Source organism: Equus quagga, chromosome 1 (assembly GCF_021613505.1).
Source record: "Equus quagga isolate Etosha38 chromosome 1, UCLA_HA_Equagga_1.0, whole genome shotgun sequence".
In the NCBI taxonomy this organism is placed as follows: domain Eukaryota; kingdom Metazoa; phylum Chordata; class Mammalia; order Perissodactyla; family Equidae; genus Equus; species Equus quagga.
The window spans coordinates 147,114,964-147,130,943 of NC_060267.1; the positions used below are offsets into that span (position 1 = coordinate 147,114,964).

General features: G+C 46.4%; 1 protein-coding gene across 3 annotated transcripts in view; it reads left to right on the forward strand.

Moving 5' to 3' along the window:
- Positions 1-1,701: 1,701 nt before the first annotated feature.
- Positions 1,702-15,980, forward strand: part of TRANK1 (tetratricopeptide repeat and ankyrin repeat containing 1) — a 98,702-nt gene continuing 84,423 nt past the window's right edge. The window contains exon 1 of one of the 3 annotated variants that reach the window (XM_046672409.1): positions 1,702-1,832. In XM_046672409.1, the coding sequence (XP_046528365.1) occupies positions 1,738-1,832 (95 nt within the window). In that variant the 5' untranslated portion in view covers positions 1,702-1,737. Of the gene's footprint in view, positions 1,833-2,310; positions 2,519-2,647; positions 2,667-15,980 lie in introns of those variants that run through there. The other 2 variants (XM_046672424.1, XM_046672432.1) reach the window with 2 other exon arrangements.

Sequence of the window (15,980 nt, forward strand, 5' to 3'; positions counted from 1 at the left end):
TTCCCAGAACTAAAGAGCTTAAGTTTCAAGATAGAAAGAACCCACTCTATACACAGTGCAATGGATGAATGGGCCCACACTGAAGTACATCATTTAGTAATTTCAAAGCATTGGGGAGAAAAAGATTTTTTAGGCTCCCAGAAATTAAAAAAAAAAAGTCACATAAAATGGGTAGTTGGAAGTTTTCAGATTTCTAACCTAGAATTTTATACCCAGCCAAACTATATCATGGGTGAAGACAAACACAATCTAAAAAGAATTTACCTGATGATGCATAAAACTTGAACAAAAAAACCCCAACAACAAGAGTTAGAAGCTTTATTTAGAGACAGAGCCATCAAAATGATCAACTAACAGAGATAAAAGTGGTTACCTCTGGGGAAGAAGTGCGCTGGGGGGGGCTGACCTTTTAACTGTGAGAATGTATAATTTTGGTAAAAATATAAAAATAGCAGAAAGAGAAGAAATAGTTTTAAAAAGAAAGACACAACTGTTTTGAGAACTGTTTTGAGTTGATGTGACTGTTTTGAGGAATATGATGAAAGATATCAGAGGAAGTATGACAAGAAGATTCTGAGATGCTTATGGAACTGGTCCAAGGGCGGTCCAAGTGTCACCTCACCAATCTCATGGCTTATTCTCCTTGATGTAAGACCCTGCCTAGGGCTTCTGGAAGCAGAGACTCCTTGCAGTTGGCCAAAAAGAAGAGGCACGCTAGAAAAGGTGGCATAGGCCTTTCCTAAATATAAAACTGGGAGATGTTGGGAAAAGCACTGCAGAAAGGATATGTAAAGTCTCCTAAAAGTGAAAGGACCAATTTTGTCTGAGAAGTGCAAGTAGCTCCAACTGTTTGGAGACCAGTTGTGTTTCTCAAACTTTGCCTCATGTTATAATCACCTGGGGAATTTTAATAATACTGATGTCCATGTCATACCCCATAACAACTAAATCAGACTATCTGGGAGTAGGAGACAGACATCAATATTGTTTTAAAGATCCTCAGGTGATTCTAATGTGCTGCCAAGTTTGGGAACCACTGGAGTACAGTGTTTGTGTGAGGAGGCGAAGACTGGAAGGTAGGGTAAAATCACCAAGAGTCTCAGACGCCCAGCTACCTAATCTGGTCTCTGTAGGCAATGGGGGTGCCACTGAAGGCTTTTTAATTGGAAGTGATGCAATGTGATATTTGGGGAAGATTAATTAAAGGTGAGACTCCTCCAGAAGCAAGGAGACCACTAGCTAGACTGATAGGCTAGTTCTTGATTCAGAATAAGCAGCGTAGAGAAATACACGGGCTGTGTGCATTAGGTGTGTCCATGAGTCACCAAATACTGCCTGCCTCATTGGAAACTGTACTGTTCCTCTCGCTAAAGCACTGTGGTGTCCTTCTCCCTGCCCCTGGGCCCGCCTGGTGTCGTGGTCTCCCAGGTGGATGCAAGAACCACCAGGAGGCAGTGTAGGCGAAAGCCTTGCCCCCAAAGAGGGTTGCGGGCTTTGCTCTCTGATTGGGCCAAATCCCTGGCGTGGAGGAGAGTAATCCCCTTCGCCTAGAAGTTGAGGACCAAACAGGAGCTGTGCGCGAAAGGGTGTGCAGCTTGTTGCGCCGACAACCGAAGGAGAAATGGCAGCCTGAGGTTGTCCTAACCGTCTCCCAACTCTTTCGGTCATCACTGCCCTTCCAGGAGGTTCCTTGTTAGTTCCTGCCTGTGGTGAGAGGTTCACGCCTCCGTAAGCGCCATGAACACGGCTGCGAGCATCAAGACGTCAGGGGCCTCACTGGCCTCTTTGCGTGTGAATCCCCAGCGTCTCCAGAATGGAGAGCCGAGCACACGGTAAGTACTCGATACCCAACGAATGACTGAGGCAGCCGGGAAGCGGGAGCTAATGGGCACGGCGTTCGTTGACCCGTGGGCTTTTCTCCCTAGTTTCTTTGTTGGAGAGGAACAGGAGGGAAGGAGGAGAGGCGAGCCAAGGCCGTTGGCTGACCATTTCCTCAGTTTCCCCTACAATCGCGGCGGGCCCCAGTTTACGAAAGCAGAATTCACCGATGACCGAAACATGTCGGAGGGGTGTGTCTGTGTGTGCACGCTCTGTCCCTCGTGGTCACCGGCTCGAAACACTTATTTTTCAAAGGCGGCCGAGAGACACCCCATTGGAGCACTCACGCAAGATGGGAGACAACGAAACGCCTCTTTTGAACACAGTGACAAACACCCCCTCCCACCCAGCGGCGACGTGCACGTGACACTTTTCGGGCTTTCGCAACTACGTGGAAACTTGGAATAGGTCTGCGGCTGCACACAGCCGGGACCCGGGGTCCCCTCGCCCCCGCCCCTGCTCGTCACGGCCCGGGAGCCGAGCCACCGCGAGCAGGGGACCCCCCGCCGCCCCTGCCCAGGGCCGCGGCTTTCGAGCTTCCGCACTGCCCGCCGCGCCCTGTCCCCCGGGAAGCGGCTGCCGAGGCGGCGGCGGCAACGGTCCCTCCGGCCCCGGCCATGTGGGACCCGCGGGCAATGAGGTGCGTAGCGGCGCGGGAAGCGCGGGGGGCGCCTCCAGCCTTCCGGGCCCCGCGCCTCTTCCCGGCGGGAAGCGGCCGCGCGCCAGGGCTGACGACCCCCGAGGCGGCGGCCGGGCGGGCCATCCCCGTGGGCGCCGCGCTCATCCAGGTGCAGATGGGGGGCCTGTTGCACGGGATTGGGTTTGGGGGACGGTTCCAGCCTTCCCGGCTCTGGGGGACTAGGGCAGGGGCTGCGACAGGACTGCGGCGGCGCGCGGCCTGCCTCGTCCCCACCGGAGTACCGAACCTGCCGCTCCCAGGCCCACCTCCCTCATCCTGCAGGGGACCCGTGGGCCGCCAGCAGTTCTGATGAAAGGACCAGCGGACGCGCCCCCGGGGCATGCACTCTGGCTGGCAGGCGCCGGGGCTCGGGGCGGGATTTCCTGGCAGGAGGAGGGTCGCGATTCCAGCCCCGGGCAGGCCTCTTCCCTAGACCGCCCGATCGTGAGCTGGGCTTGCCCGAAGGGGCCTGCACCGTCCGCAGTCCTCGGCTAAACGAGTCTGGGGGCGGGGTGGCAGCAGGGGCCGAAGGCTCAGAAGCGGAGAGCCCAGAAACCCAGGCTTCTGCTCCGGAGCGTTTTCAAACGTGGGCTCGGAGCCTGGAACCTGGGAGGCGCACTCCGCCCCCTCTGTCCCCGCGCCGCCGGGGAGCCCTGCGTGTTTGCAACCTGGCTGAAATAGCGCCTATTTTTCGGTGTGCAGGGCAGGCCAGCTCCACTCCCAGCTGGGGGCGTTTCTGGGCGGCTGCAAGCTTTGATGCTTCCTAGGGAAGATTCTTAAGGAGATGTGCAATATGAAAAATAAAACATTTTCAAACAAGGGGAGAGAAAGGGACTCTGACGTCTCTAGTCCCTAGCCCAGTTGCTGTTGGCCCAGTCAACTCTTACGCTGGGAAGGAAGAGCCGGGAGCAAAGGTTCTTGCGTTCCCAGCACCCAGCTTCTCTCCACCCCGACCCCGATGCCTCGTGCTGAGCCTCCCGGGGGCCAGGCACCTTTTTGTGGCAAGGCTGTTACCCAGATCACTGGGTCTTTTGTTGAGCAACCTGTTTCGTGCCTTATAGAAAGCACTACTTTGTAGGAGAGTCAGAAGTTTCTTTCAACTGTTTTCCATCAGCACTGTTTTGTAGAATTGCAGGATGGGTGCTTGCGTTCTAAGTACCCTTTGTTGGCGCTTGCATCCTCTGCAGGGAATGCTGGTGCGATGGGTGTGTGTGGCATTCACCCCCAAAGTCAGATTCCACTGCCTCAGGCCTATAAGGTTTCTCAGTCTTTTTTGACCAAGACCCACTATAGAGACCCACACCCACCTACATGCATATGTAAATATAAAACTGCACCAAGAGCTTAACGGTATATTTATTCTCTCTGCAGGGAGAAGTATAATGATATTTTCTATTTTCGGTTTTTTAAAAAAGTTAATCATAATCTGTTAACTTGTTCTTATGACAGACTAACCAGTTTTAGGTGGCAACTGCAAGCTTTCTTTGGGGCATCTCCAGAGAGGCTGAGGAGAACATCAGCATTTCCCTGGGAAGCTGACTTTGGAAGGGAGGGCGTGGTGTAGAGATGGAGGAGGCTGAAATCTGTAGCGGAACTGTGAAAGTACCATAGGACGCGGCCGTGAGGTTCACACCAGTAGCATCTGCAAAGGCAGGCTGGAGGATGCTTTTAGTTACTGTGGTTCTGCCTGTCTGTCCACACCAAGCTGGCTGCCTGACATGGGGCCCAGTGGGGACTTGTGTGAGTGCTGGCAAGGTAGGGAATAATGGCTCCTTGCTATTAGGACTTTTGTTGTTGTTTTTTTTTTTTTGAGGGAGAGCAAAGGAGGGTGCTGCAAGGCTGCCACAAATTCTGGATTTGTACATTTGAAAGGGGAGTCTTTAACTCTGCTCAGAATTTTACAACTGCAGTGTCAGGAGCGGGGCCATCATGGTGTTATAGAGGAAGAAACTGAGGCCCATCACCTGTTAGTCCTTACAGCTGCTTAGTGGTAGATCTGGGCTTAGACCCCCTCTCTCTTGACTTCCCAGCCCGTGGCTCTCAGGGACAAATAGAGACTTTGCCTTGTGGAATTCTTAAACTTCTGTTTGCTGAGTTCTGTTTTCTTGTGCTTGCTACCAAAGGCCCATTTCTATGGTATATATCCTCTTATTATTTTATCTTTGCTTTTGAGATGAAGATTCTTTTACTAGCCAGAGTAGGGCCTGCAAGCCCGTTGTTTGAGTCAGGAAGGTACAGTAATCCTGAGGATATTTTTAAGAACTGAAGTGGAGGTTAGGGTGTGGGCCTCTGGCATTGTGGCATTGTTTTTGCTGACCTTGAGGAACTAACTAGCTGTTCTCTCCCTTTCCCAGATGGGGAAGTGGAGGTGACAGGTCACTGCCTTGCCTCCAGTTTTCCAGTCAGTGACACAGCTGACTGTGGGCTCATGGCTTTTGTAACAAGTTTCCTTGGAGCGCAGCCTGAGATTCTTAAGGCCAGTAAAATCTTTGTTAGTAAGAAATCTTTAAAAGAAAGAAGAATTGGGGGAAATGGACAGTCTCTGAAGCAAAGATGACACTTTAAGTTACAGCAGAGATTGATGGTGGGGACAGTGGCAGTGGCAGGCACAACATTCAGGTTTAAACTAAAAAAAAAAAAGTATTGAGCCAGGTAGACAGGCATCCCCGAAGCCCCCAAAATGCCCACAGTGCTCCTGGGAGGCTGTCCATTTTGCCTGATCGGACATTTTTCTTGGTCTCAAATTTCTTAAGTAATGATTGCCTTGTTTCCTTGTTTTTGTGGAAAATCTGGAAGCTTGAATGAGCTTTATCTATGATACCCTGACCCAGTTTACCTGAATCGACTCCACTCCATCTTTTGCCTGGGTGTTGAGCCTCACTCAGTATCAGTGCCCACCTGCCCTCACCATGGCATGTTTGTCTGAGCTCCTGTGTGCCTGGTGAGCTGGCGGGACTCCTGTGTGTCTGTCAGAGTTAAGCCAAGTCTGAGTTTAGCTATGCCTTTATTTGAAGTTCCAGTGACATTTAGATTGAGAAGTTTTAATTTTTTTAGATACTGGGCCTTCCTGTTAATGGGGGCAGCACTTGGAAAGGGGACAGGCTTGCTAGCCCTAGAAAATGGTGATGACATTTTGGAGGTATAGGGGCAGAGAGATTTTCCCTTCTTCCCTTCTAGGTTCTTTGGCTGGTCTAATAATTAAATTGACATAAGACAGATTAACGGGAGAAAACCAAATTTAATTTCATATGTACAGGAGCCCCATAAAAAATGAGACTCAAAGAGGTGACCAAAACAGGAAGCTTTTACACCTTTTAGACAAACAATAAATTTGTGAAGAATTGACAAGACAAAAGGGTTTGGGACTTCAGGTATTAAATTAGTGGAGAAGTAACAAGATTTGCTTATATAGCCTTCTTGGCCCTAAATTCCCTTTATCTGGGGATAAGGATACCTTCTATTCTCCTGGTACGGGGGGATCCTTTCACATGGGAGATTTATCTCCAGCTTTCAGGGAGACAAGGGTCAGTGTGTCCTTCTTGTCTCAGCTGTTTCTCATTACCTTTAATTCAAAATAATCTATGTGCCAAAGTGGCATATTTTTGGGTGGTGTATTCTCCCCTTCCGAGGAATCCAGCCATTTTGGAGGGAACTGCACGAAAGATAAAATATAGAGAATTACAGTGCTCTGCTGGGCAATTTGATTCCCTGTGACAAGAATACTCAGATCATAGCCTTGGACTTGGATGAGCTTCGTGTCGAGCTGTGGCCTCCAGGGCGCTTTCCTTTGGTCACCGTTGGGCCAGCTCATCCTCTGCCCATCAGGGTCCACTCTACCTGGATGCTCAAAAATTTGTGACTTTGAGGGCTCACTCAAGTCTAAACTCATTGGCCAGGTACTAAGAGTCACCGTTATTTGGCTCTCTCAGACTTTTTCTCTAATGTGCACTTTCTCCTCGCCTCAATGTCTGACCTCTTCTCAGCTCTTTTTGCATTTTGTTTTTCAAGTCAGTTCCACTCACCATATGTCTGAGGGCCTTGTTTTGGCCTATGGAGGATGCAAACTTATTCGACACAGGTGCTGCCAGTGGCGGTAGAACAGAGTCAGTGCCAGGCAGACCCGTGAGAAAGGATTAGTGGAGATGCAAACAAGCACTCCTCCAGCTCCCAGCTCCTGAATCCTTCCCAGGAGGAAGTGTGGGAAGTCAGTTTTGAGCCTAGACAGATGCAGAGAACTTCTAGCAGGTAGATTAAGGGGTGCCAAGAGGGAGGGAGGGACATTCCAGGTAAAAGGAGCAGCTTCTTATTAAGGATAATGGTGAGCAAAATGGCTTATACTGTAAATATCAATGTAATAATAAGAATAGTTGACCCTGTGCCAGGCTGTATGTTGTGTGTTTCATGTATTATCTTATTTAATTCTCACAGAAATATTATGAGCAATCCCCATTTTACAGATCTCCCAGCACCAGAATGTAAGGTTCATGAGGGCACAGTGGTTTTGGTCCATCTTGCTCATTCAAATATCCCAAGCATCCAGCAGAGTGCCTGGCACACAGTAGGCACTCAATTAATATTTGTTGACTGACTGAGGAAACGGGTAGTCCGGTCATGTAGGTGATGCTGTCCCTGTTTTCCAGCCTAGGATTAAGTGAATTGGCTACCTGACACCAGGCCGGGAAGAGGTAAAGTGGGACTTGATCTCAGGTTCTGGACTTTCTCTTCTCTGAGGAGGACACACTCATATCCTCCTTCTGGTGCTAGCCCCAGCCTTGTTACACTGCTGTACAAAGACGTGTAAGAGGGAGGGAGCCAGACGAATTTGGGATCATGAGGCTGCAACGTGGGGGAGTATATAGTGTTGGAGAATGCTGGAGAGGTGAGTCGAAGGATGTGTATATGTGTGTGCGTGTGTGTGTGTGTTTTAACAGCTGTGTTTTATTTGGAAGGCTGGGAGTGTGAGTGAATACATTTTTTTCAGCCTGGCCAAAGTCCATACTTTTCTCAAGGGCAAGTTGAAGGCCCTGTGTTTCAGGAAGCGGTCAGCTGGTGTTAGAACTCGAGCTACACCTCATGTCCTCCCAGCACTTCTAAGGGGCCTCCCTTCGGGGGTATCCCTTTTAGGGGTCCCTGTCTAGGGGAGATTCTTCTGTTTATCGGGAGCTCCTGAGCGCTCTGCACACTCCCCAAGCTGCTGTGGATGGTGTCTGAGCCTCTCCATTGGGTTTGTCTTGATTTCAGATTGAAGCAGAAGCAGATTGCTGTGGTCTTGCTGGTGGCGGGTGGGATGGAGGCCATTAATTAGCATTTCCAGTCTTACAGAGGAGCTTGGGGAGGGAGCTGGAGGAGAGGATCACTAGGCCGCTATTACTCAAATTCTCCTTTGAGAAAGCACTTTGTTCAAGGGCTGTCATGGGCTGGGCTTGTGTCCTCCGTGGGGCTGCTCCCAACTTCACCACCACCTGCAACTCCCAGGTCCTCTGAGGGAGAGTGGGGAACCAAAAGGAGGGGAATATGGCAGGTGTGGGGTGGTCTGGATTTAGCACAGATACCTGCTTCAAGATTTATGAGCAGCCTGTGCTGCCGATGCTTAACTTTCTCATTTGTCTTGAGGCAGAGTGTGGAATTCCAGCTTTCTGGGTTTTCTTTGGGTTTGCTTTGCAGAGATTTGATTTTAATTTTAAAGACCATCGTTCTTGTTTTCCCTAGTCTCCCTCACCTCTTGTTTACCTCATCTCCTCCAGGGCTTGTGGACACAGATTTTGGCATCAGACTTGGGTTTGGGCCTTGCTTGGAGAAGTTCCATCACCTTGATTAAACCTATTCCCTGACCTGTAAAATTGGGATAATAATTATACCTCCCCTGCCAGCATTGTTAGGGACATTCAGTGAGAAAATTCAGGAGAAGGGCTTAGCATAGGGCCTGGCACAGAGTAAGTGCTCAATAAAGTTTTCCTGTTATCACGCAGCTGCCTCGGATGACTCGTATTCAAATAGTGAAATGAAATGGAAGAATGCCAGGCTGTGGCACATACTAAGGAGAAATCGTGCCCACCACTGGCCACCAGCTGGGAGGGAGGCCTCCTTATGGCCTTCCACTTTGGAAGTCAAGGGATCGAGATTCCACTTCAGAACCAGAAGTTGAAATGGATCCATCTTTGCCCTGTAGTGATATTTCTCCAGCATCTTCCAGGGGCCTGCAATGGTGTTAGGGTCTCAGAAGGTCTGCCTTTCAAGGTCTGTACTATCTGCACACTACCCAAGACTGAACTATACTGTGAGGTTTTTAGCTTGTCCTTCCTTAAGAATGGCTTTCTTTAGTAATCTGAGTTTACATTCTTCCTCCCCCCCCCTTTTTTTTTTTGCTGAGGAGGATTAGCCCTGAGTTAACATCTGTTGCCAATCTTCCTCTTTTTATGCTTGAAGATTACCCCTGAGCTAACATCTGTGCCAGTCTTCCTCTATTTTATATGTGGGTTGCTGCCACAACATGGCTTTGAGTGGTGTAGGTCTGCTCCCGGGATCCAAACCTGTGAACCTGGGCTGCCGAGGTGGAGTGCGCCAAATTCAACCACTATGCCACAGGGCCTGTCCCTCTTCCTCTTTTTTTTGGAGTTAAAGTATTCCTTCTTCTGTGAAGTTATGGGGACAGTAGATGATACACTTTTTTTTTTTGATGTTCTTCTTTGGCAAAATAAAGAGCTGGCAACCCTGTTTAGGTTCCCTTCCATTTCTTGCACGTGTTACTGTTTACCAGTTCCAAAAGTCTCGGCACCACTGATCTACAGGATTATTCTTTGCTTTTAGCATTTCTGAATCTCCGAGACCATAGTTTCACGTGGTTGGGTAAGTGGCCCTGTTTACTGACTGTTGAATTCTCAACAGGTGCTTATAAATATGCAAACATCTTTCACCTTTATTTTTCCCCCAGTAGCCAACAGCTTTGGCAGTTTTATTTTGCTTGGACTAATCTGTTGTTTCTGGTTTCTGCTTTGTGTCATTGGCTTTTATTAAAATCTGTGTCCTCCAAGGGAACAGCTGACCATTCAACATTTCTTGGCTTTCCAAGAGACGGTCATAAATCCAAAACCACCAGTGAAATCGTCTAGTTTGAATTAAGCCTCCCAAACCTTTCATCTGTCTCTGATAAGTGAAGAAAGAGCCAGAAAATCATTTATTTATGCAACAATGCGGAGCCCGTGGGTTGCAGAAATAATAAGACTTACCAAGACTGAGTTTCTGCTTTAAGAACTCAGTCTACTGGGGAAGGCAGACAACAAAGTCTCGAGCGTGGAGCTTTTGAGACCTTGCACAGTGGTGGGGGCAGGACGCCCCTGATATAGACCCTTGTTTAACGTGAAGTTGGAGAGGGGGTGAAATGGGCAAACCACTCTCGCTTTCTTCCTTCTTTTCCAATGAATGAAAGAAGGCAAAAAACTATGTAGGCAAAATGAAGAAAGTTCTGGAAGGCTGCTAATATCTTTGGTAATTAGGGAAGTGGCGGGAGAACATCTGGGCCTCAGAGGCACTGGATTGTGGAATTGTGGGGCCCCAGAATCCCCACTTTCTGCCTCTCCTCTCGCTAGGTGTAGGTTTCCTGTTCTCTCACCCTAGCCAGGCTTCTTCTCAGGGTGGGGGGTAAGCTGCACCTCTCTGGAGTCTCCTACCCCAGCTTCTACCACCAGAGGAACACCTCCCAAAGTTCCAGTTCAAAAACTCCTGGGAAAGGGCGCTGGCCTGCAGGTCTGGCACACAGACCTCTCCCCTGAGAAGGGCTCTGTGGGGACCTGAGCAGCCATCCCGAGTGTACTTCCTTTTCTTTTCTTTTTTCCTTGAGGAAGATAGCCCTGAACTAACATCTGCTGCCAATCCTCCTTTTTTTGCTGTGGAAGACTGGCCCTGAGCTAACATCCGTGCCCATCTTCCTCTACTTTATATGTGGGACGCCTGCCATAGCATGGCTTGCCAAGCAGTGCCATGTCCACACCCGGGATCTGAACTGGCGAACTCTGGGCCGCCAAAGTGGAATGTGTGAACTTAACTACTGCGCCACTGGGCTGGTCCCCTTTGAGCGTCCTTCCTATGGGGACTGTCCTCCAGCTGCAGAGGGTTTAATAGGGCCTGAGAGCAGGTGCTGGGCCCTTCTTCTCAAGGAACAATCACAGTAGAGAAAGATTTGGAACTATTTTCATACATTACAGCACTGATCTCTCCCACCCCTCATCCAAGGCCTTGAGTCTCAGATTTTCTCAGCTGTAGCTGCTTCAGTGACTGCCAATTTCAGGTAACCCCTTTGAAAACAGGCAGATGCTAGGGCTGTGTTTTTCTTACCAAATATTTTCTCTTTGCCGGGTAAACAAAGCAAAGGTTCTGTAAATGTTGCTGGGATCACACTCAAATTACATGCAGGGATGGCCATGGCCCATACCATCACCCGGACCATCGTGGACCAGGGGCATGACCTGGGTTCTGGTCCTGGCTTTCCTGCCCACCCACAGGTGGTGTGGACCAGGGCTCTGGGTTGGTGGCCAGGAGGTGAGCCTGGATGTCACGTCTCATGCTCACTGCTGTGTGACCTTGGTCAGGCCCTTGAATCTCTGAGCCTTGAGTTCCTTGCTCCAGAAATTTTAGTGCAACCATCTCACTTTATTAAATCCTTTCTATTTATATCATTCTGTGAACATATTCAGAGAGGTGTTGTATAAGTTTCCTAGGGGTGCAGTAACAAATTACCACAAACTGGATGACCTGAAACAACAGAAGTTTATTCTCTCATAGTTCAGGAGCGTTCTCCCCATTCCCAGGTCTACTTCCCAAACATCACCACTCTTACTAGGTCCTTAAGTGTCCTTCCAAAAATCCTCCTAATAGGTCAAGTGCACACACGCACAAATATATCCTTAAGCTCTTCAACTTTCTCTACGAATTGTTCTCCACCTTGCTTTATTCACCTTAAGTGTGTATTTTTTTTAAAGATTTTATTTTTTTCCTTTTTCTCCCCAAAGCTCCCCTATACATGGTTGTATATTCTTCGTTGTGGGTCCTTCTAGTTGTGGCATGTGGGACGCTGCCTCAGCGTGGTTTGATGGGCAGTGCCATGTCCGCGCCCAGGATGCGAACCAACGAAACACTGGGCCGCCTGCAGCAGAGCGCGCGAACTCAACCACTCGGCCACGGGGCCAGCCCCCTTAAGTGTGTATTTTGACATCTCTTCCTCTTACTTTATCTAGATCTGCCTTATGGTTTTTAATAGTTGTACGATGTTCTCTACTAAGCTGTCCCATTCTTTATATAAACGTCTCCAGTTGTTGGATGTGTATCGTTTTTACTTTTGCAGAGAATAAGCCAGTGAACATCCCAATGCACTTGAACAAAATATGTTTGCAGAATAAATTCCCAGCAGATAAAGAGCTGTGTGAAAAGTTTGTGCACTTAACATTTCTTTTTTTTACCATATTTTTTTAATTGAAGATAGTTGCCATACTATGTTGTATTAGTTTCGGGTGTACGAGACGTAGTGAGTCAACATTTATTTACATTACAAAGTGATCACCCTAATAAGACTAGTTACCATCTGTCACCAGACAAAATTGTTACAATATTGTTGACTATATTGCCTATGATGTACATTACATCCTCGTGACTTATTTATTTTATGACTGGAAGTTTGTACCTCTTAACCCCCTTCACCTATTTCACCCATGCCCCCACCCCATTCCCCTCCGGCAACCACCAGTTCTCTGTATCTATGAGTCTATTTCTGTTTTGGTTTTTTTACTCTTTTTTTTTTTACATTCCACGTATGAGTGAAATCATACGGTATTCTTTCTCTGTCTGGCTTATTTCACTTAGCATAATACCCTCTAGATCCATCTATGTTGTCACCAATGGGAGAATTTCATCCTTTTTTATGGCTAATATTCTATTGGATATATACACCACATTTTCTTTATCCATTCACCTACCAATGGACATTTAGGTTGCTTCCATATCTTGGCTATTATAAATAATGCTGCAGTGAACATAGGGGTGCATATATCTTTTCAATTTAGTGTTTTTGTTTTCTTTGGATAAATACTCAGCAGTGGTATTTTGAATCATATGGTAGTTCTGTTTTTAATTTCTTGAGGAACCTCCATACTGTTTCCCATAGTGGCTGCACCAGTTTACTTTCCCGCCAACAGTGCACGAGGGTTCCCTTTTCTCCACATCCTTGCCAACACTTGTTCTTTGTTGTCTTTTTGATAATAGCCATTCTGACAGGTGTGAGGTGGTATCTCGTTGTGGTTTTGATTTGCATTTCCCTGATGATTAGTGATGTTGAGCATCTTTTGATGTACCTATTGGCCATCTGTATGTCTTCTTTGGAAGAATGTCTGTTCAGGTCCTCTGCCCATTTTTAAATCAGATTATTTGTGTTTTTTTGTTGAGTTGTATGAGTTCTTTATATATTTTGGATATTAACCCCTAATAGCATATCTCATTTGCACATATCTTCTCCTATTCAGTAGGTTGCTTTTTTGTTTTGTTGATGGTATCCTTTGCTGTGCAGAAGCTTTTTAGTTTGATGTAGTCCCATATACTTATTTTTGCTTTTGTTGCTGTTGCCTGAGGAGATATATCCAAAAAAATATTGCTAAGATCCATGTCATAGAGTTTACTACTTATATTTTCTTCTGGGAGTTTTATGGTTTCAGGCCTTACGTTTAAGCCTTTAATCTATTTTGAGTTTATTATTGTATATGGTGTAAGGAAGCGGTCCAGTTTCATTCTTTTAATTGCATATTTTGGCATCTCTTCCTCTTACTTTATCTAGATCTGCCTTATAGTTTTTAACAATTGTATGGTGTTCTGTACTAAGCTGTCTCATTCTTTATATAAACTTCTCCAGTTGTTGGACTTTTGGATGTGTATTGTTTTTGCTTTTACAAGGAACGAGGCAGTGAACATCCTCATGTTCTTGAACAAAATACATTTGTAGAATAAATTCCCGGCAGCTAAAGAGCTGTGTGAAAAGTTTATGCATTTAACATTTCCACAGACAGATGCTGTACCGCTTACCCCTGCCATCGGTGGTGTGTGAGAGTGCTTCTCCATCTCCAGCCATGATTTTGCTGGTGTAGGGTGTTATTAAGCTATTTTGGGGGCTTTTTTGATGTACAGACGTTTTAAATTTTTTATGAATTTATGTCTATCACTGTATGGTTTCTGCTTTTGGTATCATTCGACTGGCTTTCTCATATATGAAGGAAGATTACATACAATTTTTTTTCATTGCATTAAAACTTTTAAAAATTTGTGTAAATCAAGAATCAAAAAATATAAAAAGATTACAATGAAAAGGAGGGAGTAGGTCTCTCTCCTCAGCACCCCCTCACCCCCAGTCAGGTTAAATAATTTTATTTCTGATGGATCCTTCCAGAATTTCTTTATGCATATACAAGCAAATGCGAATATATATTCTTATTCAGCTCTTCCCTCTTGTTTTTTAAAATTTTGCACAAAAGGGAGCATAACGTACACACTGTTTTGCATTTGCTTTTTTAAAATATATTTTTGAGATTATCCCAGATCAGAACATAGAAAGCGTCCTCTTTCTTTTTTTTTTTTTAAAGATTTTTTTTATTTTTTCCTTTTTCTCCCCAAAGCCCCCGGTACATAGTTGTCTATTCTTCGCTGTGGGTTCCTCTAGTTGTGGCATGTGGGACGCCGCCCCAGCGTGGTCCGACGAGCAGTGCCATGTCCACGCCCAGGACCCGAACCAACGAAACACTGGGCCGCCTGCAGCGGAGCGCGCAAACTCAACCACTCGGCCACGGGGCCAGCCCCAAGCGTCCTCTTTCTTTTGCTCTATCTTTGTTTCTTGCCGTCTGTCTGTCTGTCTTCCCATCTGTCTTTCTTTCTTCCCGTTTGTCTTTCTTTCTGTCTTTCTGTCTTCACTGTGTAATACCCCACTGGGAGAGCTGCACTATAATTTATTAAACCAGTCCCCTGTTGGTGGGCATTAGGGTTGGTCCTAGTCTTTTATAATTACAAACATTTTAACAGTGACTAATCTTGTACATCTGCCATTTCCTGTGTGTGCAATCAGGGTGTAAGTTTGATTCTTGGAAGTGGACTTGCTAGGCCAAAGGCCATATGTATGTTTCACTTAGATATTGCCAAATTTCCTCCTAGAGTGGTTGAAGATAATCTAAAATTTGTACCTGTTTTCTCTTTGTGCTTTTATGGTTTCTTTTTCTCAATGCTTTTTTAAAAAATGAGATATTTGTGTGTAAGTAAAGGCATAGATTTTAAGTGTACTGTTCAAGGAGCTTAACAAATGTATACACCTGTGTGGCTACCGCCCCAATCAAAACATAGAACATTTCCCCAGAAAGTGCACTTGTGCCCCTTTCCAATCAATAGCTCTCTCTCCCTAGGCAACCGCTTTTCTGATTTCCTGCATTTGTCAGTTCCAGGTCTTCATCTAAATCACACAGCCTATACTCTTTTGAGTCTGGCTTCTTTTGCTCGACATAATGTTTTTGAGGTTCTTTATGTTGCTGTGTGTGTCAGCAGCTTGTTCCTTTTTATTTCTGCGGTGTCTTTTTCACACTAACATTTTTTCATTCATTTAGAACGAATTTTGGTTTATGATGTGTATTAGTTTTCTATTACTGCCATAACAAATTACCACAAATTTAGTGGCTTAAAACGCTGCAAATTAATTACCTGACAGTGTGTAGGTCAGAAGTGCAGGTTAGCCTGGCAGGCTTCACAAGGCTGACATCAAGGTGTTGGCTGGCTGGGTTCTTATAGACTCTGCAAAGAATCGTCTTCCAGGCTCATTCAGGTGGTTGGCAGGAGCTGGTTCCTTGCAGCTCTAGGACTGAGGTCCCTGTTTCCTTACTGACTGTCACCCACGAGCCTCTCTCAGTTTCTAAGGCCACCTGCATTCCTCATCACGTTGCCCCCTGCTCCATCTTCAAGTCCTGCAGCCATGGGTCGAGTCCTTCTCAGGGTTCACATCTTCTGTGGCCTCTCTCCTGTTTTCCTCTTCCCCTGCATCTCTCTGACTCCAGCCAGAGAAAGTTTTCTGCTTTTAAGGATTCATGTGACTAGATTGGGCTCACCCAGACAATTCGGAGTAATATCCTTATCCTAAGGTCTGTGATCTTAATTACATCTACAAAGTCCCTTTTGCCATGTAATGTCATGTATTCATAGCTTCTGGGAATTGGGGCGTGGACTTTTTGGGAGGAAGCGTCCATTATTCGGTCTACCACATGGTATGAAGTGGAAACTTAACTTCTATTCCAGACATTTAGCCTCTTGTACCAACTGATTCATTCTTTGCTTATCTATTTAAAAAATCACCTTAATCATACATGGAATTCTTTTGCTGTATATATTTATTTCTGTTTATTCTGTTTTGGTCCAT